This window comes from Toxotes jaculatrix, chromosome 4 (assembly GCF_017976425.1).
Source record: "Toxotes jaculatrix isolate fToxJac2 chromosome 4, fToxJac2.pri, whole genome shotgun sequence".
NCBI lineage: Eukaryota > Metazoa > Chordata > Actinopteri > Toxotidae > Toxotes > Toxotes jaculatrix.
The window spans coordinates 16,817,399-16,838,415 of NC_054397.1; the positions used below are offsets into that span (position 1 = coordinate 16,817,399).

Sequence of the window (21,017 nt, forward strand, 5' to 3'; positions counted from 1 at the left end):
TTGTTTCTGCAGGTTGTGTAAACACACAGACACACACGCAGCTACAGACCTGCTTCACTGGTCTCTGCTGCTGCCACACCTGAGCCCAACTGTCATAACGGGTAATGCTGTAACACACACACACACACACACACACACACACACACACACACACAGAGACACTAAAGGTAGTGAATCCCCAAGGGTGTTCTTGTGGTGCATTAATATGCACTTCCACGCTCCGTCTTTCTCCGTTAGAGTCACCATGTACAGCCACGCACCCTCAGTCTCCCCTGGGTGCTCTCAAAACACACATGTGATGTACTCGCAGCCAGTTTCTGTCTCTCTCTCTCTGCCCACATGCACACACACTCAGCTATACACACTTTTTCACACACACGGTGGCAAACAAATAGTAACGTGCGGGCGTGACTTGCTCGCAGTCAGCTGTTAGTCATCTCGGCTGAACCAATGAACATACAGAGACAACCTGTTTATTTTCCCTAAAATAATACTTAAAACTCATACCTCTTCACAACTGAAGCATATTTTTGTTTGTATTCACCTTTTTAAAAATTTTAGATAATATAAATGTTAGAGATTTATTGTGTCCTAAGGTTAATCGTTTCCATGTGATTGGCCACAATATTTGTTTTATGGTTTTTATTACTTGAGTTGAATTATGTGAAGTAGGGCAGTGACAGTTATACAGAAATATTTGATGGAATTAAAATATATTGTGTTATGTGATTATATTGATTGATTGAGAGTGTTTTCTGTGGATTATGCAGAGTAACAAAGACACCCATTTCTGAAACTGGAACGTCCCGCTGGTCTAGGGGTTGTTGTATTTCATCCCTCCTTTCTAGCTTTCCCATTTTTCCTTTCATCAACCTCCTGTATGCTGTCTAATAAATTCTAAAAATGCTGCCCAGAAATACATAGAAAGATTGATATATATATATACCTGGGAAAATAAAACCAAAACTATCAGCTTTACTAGACACCACCAGAGGCACTGTAAGTGAGATTTTTTCTTTTAGTAAAACTGACTTTTGTTTAGTGTTTAACATAATAAAATACCTGTTAAACATCAGCATTTTAGCATTGTCATTGTGAGCAGTAGTGCCTCACATAGCTGCTACCACGGCTGCAGACGTTACCTCTTGTTATGGCTACTTTTTGTGTGTTTAGCAGCAGTGTTTAGGACCACTAAAAAATCTGTCCTTAATATGGACAGACCTGGACCTTAATGTGTGTCTAACTGATGAAAGCATCACTGCTTCCTGTCGTAACAGCTCCAGACTGCCACCCCTCACTCCACTGATAGGATACAGAACATTGCGAACACTGTGGAAAGTCATAGAGAAATTACACAGGGAGCATGTGACACTTTACCCTCAACACTGCTGTAAGATAAAACACAAACGCCGCTCCTCTGAAGATACACATCAGACGATGTGTATCAGGGCAGCTAGTTGCACAACTTTGCTCCAAGCTAACTCGCTCGCCCAGTGTTTGTTAGGAAGTGGTGTTAGACCCTATGTGTCTGGTCATCAGACAGCTTAGTGTGTTAATCTCCTCAGCTACACCCACTGCTTCACCACCAGCACACCAGCTTCTTGTACACACACTCACACATCACATTGTCATGCACTTCCCTCTGCCGTTTAAACACATTCGAACCACTTGAACTGCTTCATTAAAGAAAGACTAATAACCACCCAAATGCACAACCATTAACACACATACACACACACACACACACACACCAGAATTTTTATCTGGACATGTGAGTTACGGCTGTAATGTGCGTTCATTATTATTTTAAATGATTTAATCCCTTTAATAATTTCATGCCTCTGTTGTTCTGCCGTTCTCCACTTTGTTCTCTTGTTATTTCGATTTTGCAAACATCCATTTTAACATTAAGAGTGCACCGTTTAGAAAAAATAGAAAAGCCCCTCCTCTGTGCGTATTTTTTCACAGAGTATAAAACCAGTGAAGGACGCGTTTGTCAAAACAGTGTCTGCAGTTTGACATAACATTAAAGTTATGACTGTTAAAGTGACAGTTTAAACTGTCACTTTAACAGTGTAACAGTGCAAGTACATTTCTGCTTAGTTTCTCTCATATCCACTCGCTAGCTGACGTACTGTATTTGTAGTTGATGTTTGATGAATAGATCAGCTAATTTATTTTGAACAATTGTTTTGGACATTCCCTGAGAGAAAAACGCCAAAGGTTTCTGAGTTGGAAACTGATTTTACTGTTTAGGAAGTTGATTAAATGTGCAGCTCAGTATTGTGTGTGTCAGACTAGTTTATGGCCAGATGTGCTCTCAGTGAACTCTTCTCCACCCATGAATACAAGCTCTCTCTCCCTCTCTCTCTCTCTCTCTCTCTCTCTCTCTCTCTCTCTCATCCTCCTCCTTCCCCTCATGTGTTTGACGTCTGTGTTTTTGGCAGTGAGTCTGGCCTCCCAGCATGCTCTCACATGCTCTTTTATCCATCAATTGCCTCCAGCACTGTGGGTCACCCACCCTCCCTTCCTCCTCCACCTGCTTCTTTATCACTTTTTGGCTGTCCACCTCTCTTTCACCCCCCTCTCTGTCCCCTCCTCTTCCTCTAATGCCTCCTGCCTCTTTCTCTCGGACTGTCCACCTCCTTCAGTCTGTCGCTGTGTCTCTGCTCAGAGGCTTTCTTGGCCTTTGTCTGTCTCGTGGGGAAGGGTGGTGTCTGTCTCTCCTTTCTCCTCTTCCCTGCAGTCTCATCCCTCCCTCTGCTTGCAGAAGAAGAGATGAAAAGGAGGTGGAGGAGTGTCAGCAAGGGACCTGAATTGGCTCGAAACAAAATGGGGAAAATTTTCCCCTGGAAAAGGCAGTTGTCGTATTGTCAGTTGAGTTGATTGAGTCGTGTATTTAGCTGTAATATAACTAACTCATATAAACCTGAAAACAAAAACCTGATTTTAATCAGCCGATCAAAAGAAAAAGAATCTGCAGCTATTTTAGTAATAAGTTATTTGTTCAAGTCATTTTTCAAGTGAAAATATCAACCGTTTCTTGATTCATAGCTTTTCAAATATGAGAATTTGCTGCTTTTCTCTCCCATATCATTTTATATTTTAGGCGTATAAACTGTTGCTCAGACAAAACAATCTGAAGAGCTTTCCGTGAAGTTTTAGGAATTTGTGACAGTCATTTTTCTGATGTTTCTTTGATAAAACAAAACAATTGCTTTAATTGAAACAGTAATCATCTGATTAAATGATCTGACGCAGTCATACATGCTATTTTTCCTTTCTTCCTTTCCTTTGCTTCCTGGCCAGCAGTGTGAGTTAGCTCTGACGGTGGCTGCGGTGTGAGGTGAACCAGCAGCTCAAGTGAATAATAGGAGCAAATATGTTTTGTCTCCTCTGGTCACAGTTACAGTTACTATGATAAAAGCTGTAATGAAGATAATTAAAAGCTGTGGCCTTGTAAGAACCATAATGGTTTTTAATATTCAGCTATGTCAATTCTTGTCATCAGTACATTTATTCGGAGTATTGTGTTTTCTACAGAAAATTAACTTGACCATTCACAGGCAGATGGTTTCATCTTCTTGTCTATGTTGCCCTTTATAGTCAGTTGGATTTATTAAGAAACAAGAGTCTCTCGGCACAACTCATCCAGTTTCTTGCAATCACCCATGGTGCTAGTGAAACACTTATCATCTCAAGTAAAGTTAAAGAGAAAAGTTTTGATTGAAGAAGTGTCTGAATTTTCATATCCACCATACCACTGGGGTGACATTGTGATTAACAGTCATCTCAACCATGAACGCTTCCATATAATGTCACCGTAAGGTATCACAATTACTTTCACATCTGTTCTAATATTGAACTGGGATTGAGTACACAGTATGTCATGGGGGCCCAAGGACCAAGTTGAAACTCATTTTGTGGTGGGTCACATGTTAGCATGACAATCACAGTGAATTGCCATTTTGTTTAACTTCACTGTGTTCATGTTTGCTGAGTTGTAGTAGGGTGGAGGGTGTAATTTATCTGGTTTTGCCTTCACCAGTTATCAGGAGTGATGTATCCACTCTGTGTCAGTCTAAGAGTTGTTCTTTCTGTAGTTTCTGTATTCGTCACGAGTGTAGGTATCTAGCTATGTAGGAAGATAACGTCCTCACTCTTAATCCCGCCTACTGAGCTGTGATTGGTCTCGTTTCAGTAACCAGAGGCGATTCAGAGGTTACAGTTTACCAAAATAACTCACTAGAGTCCTCTTTTAAATAGGTTCAGTCTCATCCTTGTGGAATTTAATATAAAACAAATAAGTGGAGATTGATTAGGTGGAGACTGACTGTAGGGAGTGCAGTGAAACAACTTGTATCCCAATGACTTTATTGCTTGACTGCCTCTCTACGTGTCTCTCCCTGCTCTTCGTTTACCTTTCCCTTCATCTCTCCCTCTCCCCTCCCCTTCTTTCCTGCCAGGTTGGCTGCTGTCACTGCTCAGGCGTCTCAGGAATGCCTCCAGATGTTTTCTTTATATGACTCAGCCACACACACACTCACACAGAGACATACACAAAGTCTCTTGGACACATTTCCTTTCTTGTGCACGTAAACAGCATGAAACACACATTGTTTTGACTTCAGGTGGAAGTCTGTACCTAACCTCTGCCCTCAAATCCCTTTGCAGTGAACAGATCCCAGAACAGCTCGTGTCTCCTTCTATTTTTCATGCTTTTCATAAGGAATGACAAAACCCAAACTGACATCAGATCAGTGCTTCACAGCAAGTCAGCCATGCAGACCTATTTCCATTTCCTTACTTTAGACCTAACACACACACACACACACACACAGAACATACAGTGGTATCAGTGCTGTTCCTGCAGCTCTGCAGAGCTGTCTTTTCACGAAGCTCATCTAGGCAGATACCCCAGACCTGTCAGAGCAATTACCCAGACATCTCTGCTCAGGCTGCTCTCTCACACACACACACACACACACACACACACACACACACACACACACACACACACACACACACACACACACACACACACACACACACACAGTGCATGGAGATTTCTCACAGAAACATGTACAGCACCAAAGTGATGATCCCTCTGTATCTAGTTTATTTAGCTCTTATGCGTTATTTATCTTTGTCGTCTCAATTAACTTTTATCAACGTTTGTTGTTGAACTAACTTCTATCATCCAACCGCTAAAACTTAAAACTATTGAAGATTACTTATACACTTTTTGTCTACACTTCAAGAATGCATCAGCAGAATGCAGGGGCTGAAGTAGGCCTGCAAAGACGTGGGGGTTTCAGTTCCATATCTGTAGATATAAATACACTGCTTTTATTGCACTTTTTAAGAAGTGACGTTGTAGGTCTGTGTGTTGTTTTTGCTCCTGTCCCAAAGTCAGTGGAACAGGATTAATAACAGAAACATTTGTAATAATTTAACTCTCTGAAATGTTGACCTGAAACAGAAATAACAGAGAAACAAACTGACCCGACAACTTTAGTGAGACCACTTTGAAGACTCACAGTCAAATTGAGTCTCTGTGAGTTTTTTTTCTTCTTTTTTTTTTTTCGTCTGCCTTTGTGGTTATTGTGCAAACATGGTGCAGAAGCTTGTGTAACTACTCACATATCATTTGCTTGGATAGTACAAACACAACAAACTACCTAATGAAGATACAGTCTAGCTGCAGTTAACTGCCTGCAGCTACACTGGTAATGTGATGCTGTGATTAAACTATTGCAGTGGCATAATCTAACTCTGGACAGTGTTTCTCTGCAGTCTGACCGATTAGTCAGTAGTACTTCTGATAGTTTGTCGAACCTAATGCGATGGGAAAAGGCTCCAAAGAACCAAGGAGTTTCTGAGAAAGTTTGCATACTCAGACGATCCTCCCTGCGTAAATAGATCTTTAAAAAATGCAGCCATGTTGTAAAAGCCAAATATTACACTTAAGGGCCGGTTGTGTTTACATTCCCACCTGGATTTGTTTTAGACCATTACCGAAAAGGTTACATCTGTGATACCTCTCCTCAGCGGGATCAGATTGTTTTTTTGTAAGCTCCTCCCACTGCATGTAGGCCATGTTTTTTTGGGCTTTAGCCTGAGGATGACTGACAGCTGTAGAGCCGCTTCACTGACTCAGCAGTGCAGGGATTGCTCCGTGATTGATATGTGCCTGGTCCGTTCACTAAGCGCTTCTGGGACAGGTAGTGATTGACAGGTGGCTCGCTGTGCTGAGGATCCTCCCCCTGCTGATGAGGAAGATTAATGCAGCTGGTGTAAATGTCAGACTCTGTGTGGTTATTCTCAGGAGTAGCTCTCTCTCTCTCTCTGTCTCTCTCCTCTCCTCTCTCCCTAACCCAGGAACGCTTCACTGGTTATGGATATGGAGCCACTTCACCCTGGACAGACTGTGTTTACATTCCCACCTGGGGATGTTTGTCATTTAACATCTACCTCTGTCCACTAAGGTCTCTTTATGATTGATTCATCCTCTGCTCGTCCTCTCTAAACATTTTCAGGCTCCCCGGGTTTTGTCCATTTTATTTAAAACTTTGTTCTTGCATGTATTTTAGCAGGGATCCACCTGGGATGAATCCTTCAGCTCCTTCTAGTTTCAGTGAAACTGAGGAGGCTGGTTAGGATCCACCAGACAAGACCAAGGGGCCCAGCACAGAATGTTTAGTGTCTGGTTAGTGTGCATATTTGAAGATATAACATAGTAGATGGTTGTCCATAAGAATATAGTATGTAAGTAAGTATGTTTGAGAATGAATTGAATGTGTATGTGGCCCAGATGAGGTCAGGGATATGGAATGACCCTGCAGATGTATGTGCTAAAAAGATTTTCTGGGATTCGCCTGTGAATTTGTTAAACTCTTTTTGTTTGTACTTGGCCTAATATAATCAATAACCCAGGATGGTGACTCAGTGCTAATTTGAAACCCTTTGCGTGCTTTGGAACAGACACATTGTCCAGTTCCCCTGGTAGGTCTGATTGATTACAGTCATATTGAATGGATCCAGCTTACTGCCAAACTCACTGACACTTTATAACTCACACTGGCAGCAGATTCCAGGCTCTTTTGTGTATTTTTACCAGACCATTTATATTGGCCTTGAGAAAACCAGATAAATATTTTCACTGGAGTGTTTTGCACCTGAAGTTGCACACTCCTCCTCATGTATTTCTGTTGTGGCTCTGTTTGTGTGTGTTGCCCCATGTGATCAATACTCCAGGTGAGGTCGAAGTACTCCACCCAAGGTTTGCATAACAAAACGGCCGCTTCAACACACATCAGGAGAGTTGGAGAAAGATGAGGAAAGGGATTTTGAAATGAAGCCCCGCCCCCATTTTCTCCCCTTGAGAAGCTGATATGTGAAATAAAGGAGGAGCTTTTTCTCCCCTTTCTCTCACCCTCCAACTCACTTGTAACTGATCAGTACAAAGCCATATCTGAGGCAGAGTGTCTCTTTCTCTGACACAGAGTTGGTTCATTTTGTCTGCTCTGCCTCTATTTACAGGACAGAGAGAGTAAAAGTTGTTCATTGATAGAAGAGAGAGAATGGGCAGCAATTACACCACAGTCCTGTTTTCCAGCTTCAGCACGAGGCAACTAAAGCTGCAATGATTAGTTCATCAATTGAAGTCAATTAAAAGAAAAGTAAACAGTAAGCATTGTTTCAGTGTTTTTTTTTTCAGCCAAAAATGCCAAAATATAATAGTTCCAGGTTCTCAAAGGTGAGAATGCGCTGCTTTCTTTGGTATTACTTTATAGTAAATTAAATAACTTCGGGTTTTGAAAAGAAGATGTCACTTTGGGCTTTTGTGATGGGATTTTTTTTTACCACTTTCTAATATTTCTATTATTACATAGAACAAAAAATTAATGCTATCACATTTGCACAATGGCTCAGCACATCTCAACCGATATCTCTCTCCTGACTACATCTTGAGTCTGAATGGTGTATCTGTTGTGTGCTGCATGGATCAGTTGATCAGTTGATGATGACACGGTGGAGCACGGCTCATGTGTGTTCAAAACTAACAACTGCCAAGCTGACAGGTTCATACAGACCTGCACTGAAGGAATGAAGTGGCCAGTAGGTGGTGAAAACAATGGCTCTCAGGTTGAGCCAAGTTTTATGAATAACACAACATTAGAAATGACAGATCCAGCTGGCAGAATAGATGCAAGGGACATGTTTTCTGCCAAAAGCACTTCTTATTTTGTGGAAACAAAAAAAAAAAGGATACTCTTGGTTTAGAGCCAGACATCTCCGGGATGGATCCTGCTTTAAACCAAGGGGAAGGCGGGGAGAAGAAGGAAGACAAGATGAGGGACGTTAGAGGGGAACAGTCTTTGGGATTTTTGGTTGAAAGAAGCAGAGAAAGGCAAAGGAGGTAGAGAGGGAAGAAGGGGAAGATGGCAGAAGGAGTAGGATGTAGTCAAGGAGGGAGTTAGGGGATGTAGGAAGGCCTGGAGGTGGTTAACATGGCCAAAAGGGTTAAAGGTCAAACATTGTGTGTTCCTGCCCTCATTCTCAGGAGTGTTCTTGTATATGTGGGTGTGTCTGAGGAGGGCCAGGTCACCCTGATGCTTTTCTTTGTTGGATATGACAGTAAATTGAATATCCTGGTTTTTTTTGTTAGTCTAAATATATAAAGGATTCAGTCATTAACTCTCTTGTTCGTGATCTACTTTGATGAACACTTGAGTGGCACAGTTGTTTCACGTCGTAGTTGGAGTGTGGTTGCTGATTCATTGCTGTTCTCTTCCCCATTTCCATCTCCTTTCTTTCTTTCTCTGCTTATTTGTCTGTTCTGTCTGCCTCAACCCTGTGACCCTCTCAGCTGTGCCTCATCCGTCTCTCTCCTCCCTCTCTTCCTGTCCCCATGTTGCTCTCTCTTTGTTTGCCTCGTCTATTGCTCTCTCCCTCTCAGCCCCTTGCTAACCACTTCTCTCTCTCTCTCTCTCTCTCTCTCTCTCTCTCTCTCTCTCTCTCTCTCTCTCTCTCTCTCTCTCTTTTTCATAAGCGTGACTGGACAAACTGGCTTTTGCTCCAGCCAATGTGTTTTTTTTTTTTTTCTCCAGTCTCCTTTGCAGATGGTCCATTTGCTGATGATTGTCAATTTGCATAAGAGTATTGTTGTGCTACTAGCAACAGACATGTACTGTGAATGGATTTACCAGTTTTTATCAGTATCATGATGTTTTCCATATACATGACAGCCAGTGTTAAATCAACCTTTTTTTTTTTTGTTGAAGGAAACAGTAAATATTTGGTTTGGTTTTTATTTCGCTCTTCCTCCTCGTCCACTCTCTTTTTCACACACTGTCCACTTATTTAGCCTCGCTCCCTCTCCGTGCCTTTCTGTCACGCAGTCAGTCAGTCTGAGAAGAAAAGGAAATGGTATTTCCCCCCAGGTTTGTCTTTTCAACAGAATAATACAAAGTGGCCCGTGTGGCAGTGGAAGACGTCTACAGGAAATGATGTGCAAGTTACTGTAAAACCATTAGAGACTTTGCAGACTCATGCTTCTGTCATACTGTACGTGCTAGTGTGTGTGTGTGTGTGTGTGTGTGTGTGTGTGTGTGTGTGTGTGTGTGTCAGAGAATCCTAATTGCTTTACCATTCTCAGCTACAGTACACTGAGTTTTTAGACCAAACATCATGGCCCCTAGAAATGGCAGTGTTCGTCTGTCGGTCAGTCAGTCCACCACTTTGGTCAGGACTCAAATATCTTAACAACTACAGAATGGATTCAGATTAAATTTTGTACACACATCCCAATGATTAATTCTTATATCTCTCTTGTGATTGTTCCTCTTGGGCCACCAGGCAGGTTGACACTTGTGGTTTTTACTGAAATATCTCAACCACAATTGGATGGATTGCTATGAGATTTGTTACAAACGTTCATGTTTCCCTCGGGAAGAACTGTACTAATTTCAGTGCTGCATCAATGTTTCCTCAAGTACCATCATCAAGTCAAAATGTCTGCAGGAGTAATGATATTACCATCATCCTGAGCCGTACTTTGTATTTAGTGCTAATTAGCAAATGTTAGCACACTAACATGCAAAATTACGACGTGTTAGCTTTTGACTCAAAGCACTGCTGAGCACTAGCACAGTCTCACAGAGGTGCTGGCACTGCTGTAGACTAAGCGTGCACCTGTGCTTTCCACTGAAACACTGTGATTTTCATTGACTGAGTTCAAACCTTAAAGTTGGTCGTTTTCCGCAAAGGTAAATCTAAACAATTCAGCCCAGGTTGGAAAATACCTGAATTTTCCTCTAAAATATTCATTACCAGAAAGCACCTGACAGGTGTTGAGTGCAGAGGACGGACCTTTCTCACTTTTTGTTTCCGCGTAAAATTCTGCCAGAACCGGCTCTTTCTTCTTCCTTTTCTTTTTCTCTTCCTCCTCTATTATTAGCTGTGACTCTGAGCACAGCCACAGCTCCACTGTCCTTCATCTATCACAACAGAACAAAAAAATCAAGCAACAGTTACAATGGCATTTTCACCTGGCTTCACATTCAACAGCCTCTGTAGAACAGAGTGGATTTTGAAATGACTGTACTGGAGCTCTGAGAGTACACGCCCTCTACAATAACACAGGCCTCAGTCAGAAACGGGCTGAGCTCTGTGTCCCCACTCCCCGAGAAACACGTTTCACTGGAAAGTAAGAGGGGTTTTGTGTGTGTGTGTGTGTGTACGTTCGTCAGTGTGTGCATTCATTAAAAGTGAATATCTCTCCTCCTATTTACGGCCGCCTCATGCACGCTTGCACGACCACGCCTCTCCATGACCTTGGTATGGACACTATCTTTGTACTGTGGGGTCATTATCACTCAGCAGGAAAACTCCAGGCATTGTCCTCACGTTGTCCTCACACACTTGCACACAAAACTGCATGTTGTCCTTCTTTGTCCAGCCCTAGGCTCCCCTACGCCGCTCGCACAGTCTGATTGAATTAAGTTCGCTTGGCGCTGTTAACTATTGAATTAGCCCATCATTACTTCCCTGGACACCGCTGCTGAATGTTCCTCCCTGGGCTAGTTCACTAACAAGCTGCGTGGGATGAGTCATTCCTGCCTGTTAGCTGTCGCCATCTTTGTAGCGTTACACTGGGTCAACGGCGAGACGATGAACTTGACTGTTGTATCTCTTTAACTGCTGAGCTCAGTTCTTTGAAAAGGTGTCAGCCTCAGTAAAGTGTGTCAGTTTCACATCTTTGTATGACTGGTTTGAGACAACTTATCTGGTGTTGTCTCTCTGCACTGAATACAGTATGTGTGTCAGAACACATTCTGTCAACATCTGCTGCCATTAACGTGTCTTTAACACATGTTGTGTTGGAAGTGACAGCAGACACGTTCCCACCAACTGGACGAATGACACATCTTGAAGGGTGCTGGACAGATCTGAGTGTCGCTGGACGATCGACTGTTCTTTTCTGGTGTGCTTTCTGTACAGTATTTAATGAATCACTTGAGAGACATGTATCAATGTTATGAACCCATGTTGAAGCCACAGCCTTAAAGTCAGAGTCATGGTTAATTGTATGTTTTGGTAGATTTCTCTGTAAAAACATGATTTCATCTTAAAAGGGAGGTGAAGGTAAAAACGAGGAGATTGCATTCATGTTACTCCTTTTACAGAGTTTTTACTCAAAACTGCCCAACAGACCAACAAACCTTGTTTGTAAGTTTATACAAAGTTTTGACAAAGCTCATCCTAATTGTTATGAACTGAAATGACATTTGATTTTGTCATTGGACCTTGTGGTCTGTCAATCTGTTCCTCTTCCTCCTCTTGCAGTTGCGACATACAGTATGCAGTGGAGGAGAGGAAGAGGAAGGGCCACTTTACTGGAATATAGTCTGTTTTTGTTTTGTTTTTTTACTTTGTATACCTCTGATATATTACAGTCAGACTGAGAGTCTACAGCCACACTGTGAATCTTAGGCACAGCAATGCTACGAGCTAAATGCTAATGTCATCAAACCAAAATGCTCACAATGCTAACATCCTGATGTTAAGCAGGTATAATGTTTACCTTGGCATGAGAGTGTCATTAGTGTAGGAGGGCAGAGAATTGACTTTTCAAAAGTCTGCTTCATTCATCCTCTATAAAACATAAATGTCTGTAAAATTTCATGGCAATCTTTAGTCTGGACTAAAGCTGCTAACATGGAAGAAAAGTACCCTGAAAAATTAGAGAAACTGACTGATCTCAGAATTAGCCATTCTAAGTTGAAGGCAACTGGACTAGATTGAAGAAACAACCAAAATGCTGTTTTCATTGTCAATTAAATGCCCACTTAGTCACGCATGAAACAGAAAACACCAGCCAGTTATTCTGTGAGGAGTCACTTTGGACGTATGCTTGAAGTCAGAATCTGGATAAGAGGGGGTATAAGATCTGAGACGACCTCTCTCCAGTTCAGTTACACAATCAGTTCACCATCTGACACATAATCACTTGGCACTAAGTCTAACTCAGCAGAAACACAACAATCCACAGTGATACTGATACGCGCCAACCTCCTTTAAGCAACAGCAGTTACTCCCACAGTGACTGATGCTGTAAGTGTAAGCAAACATGTCCTCAGTGTTTCTTAGAGTGACTGGTGTGGATCACATGCACACTCATACACAGGGAGGTGGAGACACAAAGGATTAACTGTGTCATGTTAAAGTGACGTCTTGGCTTCAGTCACAGCCTGCATTTTAAAAAAGAAGAAAAAAAAAAAACTACCCCGGAAGATTTGCCTTTGCAAAGAATGTCATACAGACAAGAGACACTGCTTTCATCTATTGAAACTTCCCTTCGAATACTTTCAAAGACATTGAGGGTACAGCTAAAGTTGTAAAGTATTGTGATCATTATTTTATACACCTCTCAATATAATGTGTCAAGTGCAGAAAAAAAGTGTGCACCTTTTAAACATTTTGTCCAAAGCTCCTTTTGCTTACACATATCTGGAGCTTTACCACCTGAGCTGCTGCCTCCCATGTTGGCAGATATATATAAAAAAAAAACATACATAGCATTTTTTATGTCAAGTGATGATTCGCCACAGGTGCTAAAGAATGATTAGCCATATTTAGCTGTAGAGGTCTAATATAGACTGACAGCTGCTATGGACGTGCTTGAGTCTGCTTGCTTGTGGTCAGTAACTTACAAGAGCCTGCTCACCCTAAATTCACTGAGCCTCTGTTTGGTTCAGTCTTTGCAGATGACAGGAAGTAAAACTCCCCGTCTTCAGCTGATGTTTCTTTTCTGGGCTTACACAGATCTACTGAGGGTTAGAGAGAGATGAGTCAGTGTCATGTGGACAAACCACAAACTGACCATAATTCGCTCTCTCTTTGTGCGCTCAAATACCTCTGCTGTGACAAGGAAATACCTTATAAACATTTAAACAAAAACCTGGGCTATTTTTCCCCAAGCTCTGAAGTTGTCAGTGGCCATGATGTAACAGCATCATATTTGCTTTATGTTTTGCCCGTGTAACTGTTCATTATCTTGTTTTCTTTCTTGGCATTAAAAGCAGTTTTCCCACAGACATAAACATTTGTTCCTCAAAATGACTTGGTGAAATCAAATTCCACCCTTAGTAAAGACTGTGTGACTTGGCAGTTAGGAAGGGTATCTCATCATACAAGGTCTGTCATCAGCATCTTCCTCTCTTTGGTCGTATTCATCGATGTCGCTGTTGTGCAGCCATCTCCTGATCAGCTGCCTGTGTTGTAGTTGTAGCACAGGGCTGTCTGCTAGCTGTTTACCTCCTGTCTTTCTTGTAGTGTAGCCCCACTGTCCATCAGTCTTCTGTCCTTATTAATGTCTTTTTCACTTTCTCTCTCAATTGTGTGATACCTGTGAATGATTAAATATATAGAGATAATTTCTATGAACAAAGTAAAGCCCTGTGTACACTGTGCTCATTGTGACATTCAATGCACATGCAAAATCACTGCTTTTCCGCAGTGTAAAGTGGGGCCTTAAACTGTATGCTCATTTTCCACTTTGGAGGTTGATGTGTTGAGGTTAGCATTAAGAGACATAGCTCCACAGACTGCTGCTCATATAGAGATGTTATCATATTTTCAGATGTGGCTGTGAGGCTTCAATCGTAATGCCTCTCTATAGGGGAAGGGGAATCACCGCTGGGATTTGTAGATGCTGAGCCCAAAGGAAATAAGAAGTCAAGCGGGCAGCAGTAAAATGCATCTCAACCTTACTCTCTGGCTTTGATCCAGTACTTAGAAAACGCATCCTTCCCTTGTTTCCGCTCTCAAGATTATATCACCGACCCAAGTGAGAGCAAAATTAAAAAAAAAAAAAAAGCTGTCACAAATTCACTTCAAGCCAGATCTGATTAATCAGTGAGAATAAGCAGCCGAGGAAGACATCAGACAGGCTTAGTGCCACAGATCTGAGAATGATTTACAAAGCCTTTAAGAGGGAGGATGTGTTATTGAAGTATAGAGTCTCTGTCCCTTTCTCGGTCTCTCGCTCTCCACTGACAGCAGCAAAATCACAGAGGAAACAGGAAAGGCCTGAGCAGCTTGGTGTTAGGACGGATATCCTCTTTCGGAGGCGTTCCCCCTCCTCCCTCACTTAACTCTCCCTCTCTTTATCTCTTTTTATCGTGCCCCTCTCTGCCCCCAACCCATTTTGCTCTCGGTGTGGCATTAACTGTTTGGCTGAGCTCAGGAGCGAACCAAAGATTTCTGTTCCTCTGTCAGTTTTTGGGTCATCAGATCTGAGGGAACTATGTGTTGGCATGGCGATGAGGAGGATGAGGACAGCTCGGAGGTGAAGTGTTGTCGCCTTGTTTGTTTGATTTGCGTGTTCCTGTAATAGAGGCCGAGTCGCTGTGGTTTCTAGTGATTAACACTCTCATTTGTTGAGTCTCCAGATCTCACTCTGTGGCAAGTTGTAGCTCGGGTAGAGGCGATTTTTACAAACACAGAAGATTATTCAGTTATCATTATGTTGTTCTAGTAGGCAGGAAGAAGTTGTTAGAAGACTTAAGCAGGAGTGGAGTCTAGTTGTGCGCTGTGTGGAAAATATGTTGATCAAGTTAAGTCCCTCAGCGTTTCTCACACAGTAAAGAAAAGACTGGTATCATGAGAAAGGGCCGAAAGAGGACAATGAACAGCACAGTTCATGGGACAGATTTGTAATCCACTTTGATGTTTGTGTGTAGTGTTGAGTTGTAGCCAGTTTGGCAGGAAGACTGTCCTGAAAGCGGCATCTCTAATGGTTATCTTGAACTTCAGTAATTCTGAAGCTCTTGTTGTAAACAGCTCTGACGTTGCAGATCTGTTTGTGAAATATTATAAACACTGGCTGAACAAGATTTTTCTCATTCCTCGCTGTGTCTCTTTTCCCATCCTCTTGCTTCCTTCCCTAGCTTTTCATTTTTACCCAACCACCTAACACTATCGTCTCTCTCTGTCTCTCTATCTCTGTCTCTCTATCTCTGTCTTCCCATTAGTGTCTTATCATGCTCACCATCTCTTCCTCTTCTGTCTGCCTCACTCTCAACACCTCCTCTTACCAGGCTGACTATGAATTGTAAATTAAGCCTTCTGTTTTCTTGTCAAAGATTTTTATTCTGTTCATAATCACATTGCCTAGCTAATAATTTTTCCTTTGTCCTCCTTATCCCTTGTTTTCCCCCTCCCCCTCTTTTTTTTCTATCCACCCATCCAGAGTGATCCAGGTGGGCTGTCGGTTCTGGAGCAGCTTGGTCTGGACCAGAACTCCGATTTCTCAGACTCTAGTGTGCAGCAGCTTTTGGACGAGCAGCGTGAAAGGATCCGCAGAGAGATACGCAAGGAGCTGAAGATCAAGGAAGGAGCAGAGAACCTGCGCCGGGCGACGACTGACAAGAGGAACGCTCAGCAGGTCAGCCACAGTTACCCTTCGATCCTCTGCTGGTCACTTTTTGTTTTTCACATCAACCAAAGGGTTAATTTAGAGTAGAAGGAGGTTTCTAAACAGGTTTCTCACTGGTAAAAGAAGATCTGAAGTAAAAACAGGGAATGTTTGTGTCTCCAAAGTGAGCACAGTGGGCAGATCCCAAGGGTTGACCCCTCCCCCCGACAAATCGTCAGTTACAAACAAGGCAGGAATTAAACGATAGGATCATGGAAGCACTCTGATGACTTAAAGTTAAAAAGTCACAGACTATTTCGTCAGCACGGCTGCAGAAAACCTATCTGGAACAGTGGCTGGTGAATCAGACGCTGGTGTGTCAAGTTCTTATCCTGTTTGTCTTTACAGAAAGTTGGGACTTTCTTTAGGATCTGACTGTGTTTTTTAAATCCTCAGATGACCAGTGTTTTGACCAGGCTCACTGAGCATGAATTTCCACATTACGAGGCAGGGCATTCCCACAGCTCCCGGCCTCACAATCACACAGGTTCACACATTTACTTCCTGGAACTGCCCAGTACGACTGTTGGGAAACAGCAGCGCTGCCAGGCTCTGACTGTTGCTTCAAGTGAGCAGCATTACGTGCTTTGCTCACATGCCGTTTTAGGTTTTAGGGGAGGATTTTATGCCAGTTAATTTGATTTTTTTAAAGCTAATTGTTGTCAATAAAAAGCATTTCCACTGCCTGCAGTCTGGAGCTGCAGTTTAAAGACTGAGGCAACAGCTCATTGAGCATTCCAGAGACACGCTTGGATTGTTATACTGGCATATTTTTACAGATAGAAGGCTTTAGCCAGACAGTCCGAGGATGAGTTGGCAATTGTTCAAAGGTACAGTAGTCACGATAGTTCGCACAATTGTTCACTCAGGTGTAATTATACCTGTTTGGATAGAGTGAGTTAACACAGAAAGACATCAACAGCTTCCCTCACTGCTCAACAAATCACCCAACAGCATTTTTATTAATGGAGAACTTTTCAACAAGGTTTAGGCTCCTTGCCTGCTTCTGCCTGCTGAATGACATTATGTCTGAATTAAGCACATCAAAGAAGATTAAGATAGCCAGACAACATCGAGATAGGAAGGAAAGGATCAAATAGATCTGATTATATCTCAGTGCTGAAAGCTTAGTGTCTTGTAGAACTGGTTCAAAGACAAATGCCTGCTCTCTCGCCTCTCAGTATGTTCTCGCATGTCTCGTCGATCTCCAGATATTGTCCACAGTTTCATAATGTATTGATAGGCTGGTGCACTGATGTTTACACACAGAAAATAAGATGCAGTTATTTTTTTTTGTCTACAGGTGGACAGTCAGCTGCGGTGTTCAAACCGCAGGTTGGATGACCTGCATGCTCAGCTGCAGGAACTGGATGCTCACATTGTGGTAAAGGGAGGAGAGGAGAATAAAGGTATGTGTGTCCCTCCTCTTGTCAAATCTCTCTGGCAATATTCAGTTACCAGGATTTTTACATCATCTGTGTGGTGAACTATGTTTATTTGTCAGGTATTAAATCCACTGGATGATATGATTTTACTATTTGTGTAAGGAAATGAGGTGATTTTGAGCCAGATTCACGTGTCCAGGGCACAGAGACATAGTACATGAGAAAGGACTTAATTAAGCTACTGCTGAGTTTGATGACCAAACCAAACTATTATTTGAAAGCCAATTATCAGTATATGCTTGGGGCAACAAATCTCCACCTGGTGCAGTTGGGACTTTGTTCAAATTGGTTTGAACAGCACAAGGCTTGCTGTGCCTTAGCATGAAGTCTGTTTAATGCTGCTAAAATTATTAATGGGAGATAATTTATGAAAATCATAAACATAGTTATTAATTAATTAATAACTTCATAAAAATATTGTAATTTTTCATCATTGTGAATTTTCTTTCTTTCTTTTTTTTTTTTGGAGTAGTGGAAAAACAAAATGACCTAATGACCTGTCTTTCCATTTTCCACCTGGGTGTGTACACCATTTGGACAGTTTGTGCAGCTGGTAAATGTTGAAGTGGATCTCTAGTCGTACCGAAAACCACAACAGAGTCAGCAGAACTGTTCCAGGATATAAAGCTTGTGCATTCTGCTGTTCAAATTCAGGAGTGCAACAATAGTATTTGCCATTATATAAAATTCCCTCAAGAGCCTGTTTATTTTGGAGCACTCCATGTGAACCTTCATCTGGTTGCTTTCTGTATCTTCTCCAACCTTTTCCTCTCCCCACAGATGAGTGTCCTCAGTCTCCTGGGGCAGAGAGCCGAACATCAGCCCACAAGGAACGCATCGCCGCCCTGGAGAGACAGCTCAACATCGAGCTCAAGGTCAAACAGGGAGTTGAGAACATGATCCCAATCTATGCCAATGGATCCACCAAGGTACAGGACATGGACTCTATCAGTATACACACATACACACACCTGGACACAGCTCAGCAAGACAAAGTGTAGGGCACACACATTGTACCCCTCCCCCAGGTGGCTTATAACTGACAGTATGTGTATGTGTATGTGTTTGTGTGTGTACCTTCATGATCCACAACCTTGCAATCTGCTGACTCAGATGTTGATCTCGAAATGGATATAACCCATGACATAGAAAAACCCCTCCCTTGTGCACACACCTCATCTCTTCAGATTTCTCCTCCTCCTTTTTTCCTGCAACATCTGTTTCACCGTCCCACTTCATCTCACTCTCACTTCATCTGTGTTTGCGTTAAAGACGCAAACACACTCAAATACGTTTTTTTTTCTAGTAATACGATATATGGCTTTTTAGCTTCCCGCCATGTGATTTGCTCATTGTTTTGTTTTTCAATCAGGATAAGAAAATGTTGCAGACGGCCCAGCAGATGCTGCAGGACAGTAAGACCAAAATCGACATCATCCGCATGCAAATCCGCAAGGCTGTGCAGGCCACCGAGCACAATGACGACACGCAGAGTAAGTTTGAGTGACTGGCTAAATGAGTGTACACAAAGTATTGCTGACACTTGTGTTATAATGTTGTACCAGTATTACAAAACACACTTATGACCGTGGTTTTGCACAGTGAGGGTAACTCACCATGGTAAATTTTAGATGTAACATTTAAATTACAAACTTTCTACTTGGTACAATTATTCCTGGACAGAAGATTTTTTTTTTCTTCACCTGTCAATGTCACATGAGCCAAAGTGTTAATTTCAGATGCTGCCTGCAATAGCAGTGTGTTATACTTTGTGGTTTATGACAGAGAGTAGCTGGCAGCGACAGGATGCTTTCTGCTGAGTCTTGGTCATCTTCTCATGCACTCTGCAGTCTTGCTTTCTTTTCCTCTACATGTCAAACATTTTGTTCTGAGCAGCAGCTCCAGACACACACCACAGCAGAAACAGATCAATCAAGAGCCATCTCACTGTTTTCTCATCTCTCAGCCTGAGTCTTGTGGCAAAGAAGATGAAGAGGGTAGTTGGGGTTGATACACAATGGACCTGTGTGTGTGTGTGTGTGTGTGTGTGTGTGTGTGTGTGTGTGTGTGTGTGTGTGTGTGTGTGTGTGTGTGTGTGTGTGTGTGTGTGTGTGTGGTGCAGGTGGGACGGACAGACAAATATGTGTGTGTGAGCAATACAAAGCCTGTGAAATGGCCCACCTGGCACATTACCGCAACCAATCAAATTCACACACAGATGTAGACAAAAAAAATCCAACCTCTCTCAACAAAAGGCCCGGCAAATGAAAAGTCTCTTTCACAAGGACGCACACATGCACACAGTGTCGTTGTGCTGTGTGCAGAGGCAGAGCTGTGTCTCGGCACGTGACTTTGTGTTTTAAATGAGTGGCAGTGCGTTCATGTGTAATGTTGCAGTCAGTCAAACCAACACATGTGATGTCCTGTTTTCCTTTCTCTGCTTTCTGATACTCACTCAGAGCGATCGATGCCATTTCAGGGCAGGTGAAATGCATTTCTATAGGGCAGTGAGTGCTGTGGACCACTATGACCCCTCTGCTGGGAAAAACATTGATGACAGTCATGAGAGGTGGGAGGGTTGGTTAAATGTAGCAGGGCCACAGGGAGAGAAGAGTGGGAGGGGGCAGAAGTTAAAAAAGATTTTAAAGATGGTGTGTTCCCTCTGGGGCCATATATTCCTTTCTGCTCATTCCAGACTGAGGGAGCTGATGGCTGTTAAGAAAGTGGGTGTCTTTTAAGGCCAAGAGGATAATGGCCATTTGGAAGGATTATTTAAGGGCCTTTTAAGGCCATACTTTATCCCTCTGTTGTTGACCATGTAGAAAACCTGCAGGGTTTTCACTGATCTGAAGCCCCTTCCATGTGTTAAAATAATATTATTGATGTTAATGATCAGACTGAGCAGTTATGATTTTTATAGTTAAAGGAAAACTCCACTGATGTTGCACGTCAAAGTCGGTTTATAGGTCTTGATTAGTACGACTGGATATGTGGAAATAAGTTGAATAAAACCTTTTGTGGCTCCAGAGGGAGCTGCGTGAAATCTGATAAACGACCTGAACTGATGTTGGAGCGTCGGTTGGGGCTGAAGACAGCAAATAATCTGGGTGTGTGGAGTTAGACAGAAGTGAACTTACAGACCTCTGTAGGATCCGAGCTGCATTAGACACCACCAGCATAAACACGTTCAGATCTCCAGCTGGGTAAAGCAGGTGTCGGGTTTAGACAAGGAAGAGGAATATGTAGAATAAAAAAGGAAATATCTCTGGTTCTTCAAAATCTTAACTTCTGTTGTACACAAATACATATAGAGGAAATGCCTCTCTGCACTTTCTCAGTAGGTATTTTATTGCTGTAATAGTAACCTCAATATGACTCTTTTAACTTGAACACTTAAATTCTCCTCCATTTTGCCAATGTCCTACATAGTCTCTGGATCTTTCTTGGTTATTCTCACTCTCTCCTTTAAACCACATACACACACACACACACACACAGGGTTGTGTGTATAGTGTACACAGACGGACAGTCTCCAGGCACCACACCCGGTGGAGGGGTCATCGAAGCAGGGTCTGGGCTCCAGGCAGAAC

At 42.4% G+C, this 21,017-nt stretch overlaps 1 protein-coding gene across 2 annotated transcripts in view; it reads left to right on the top strand.

The window, feature by feature from the left end:
- The window catches only part of pkn1a (protein kinase N1a), a 46,067-nt gene that overhangs the window by 12,505 nt on the left and 12,545 nt on the right, over positions 1-21,017 (top strand). Inside the window, exons 1-5 of one of the 2 annotated variants that reach the window (XM_041035796.1) lie at positions 13,888-14,854; positions 15,758-15,952; positions 17,286-17,391; positions 18,208-18,356; positions 18,800-18,920. In XM_041035796.1, the coding sequence (XP_040891730.1) occupies positions 14,813-14,854; positions 15,758-15,952; positions 17,286-17,391; positions 18,208-18,356; positions 18,800-18,920 (613 nt within the window). In that variant the 5' untranslated portion in view covers positions 13,888-14,812. Of the gene's footprint in view, positions 1-13,887; positions 14,855-15,757; positions 15,953-17,285; positions 17,392-18,207; positions 18,357-18,799; positions 18,921-21,017 lie in introns of those variants that run through there. The other variant, XM_041035797.1, reaches the window with a different exon arrangement.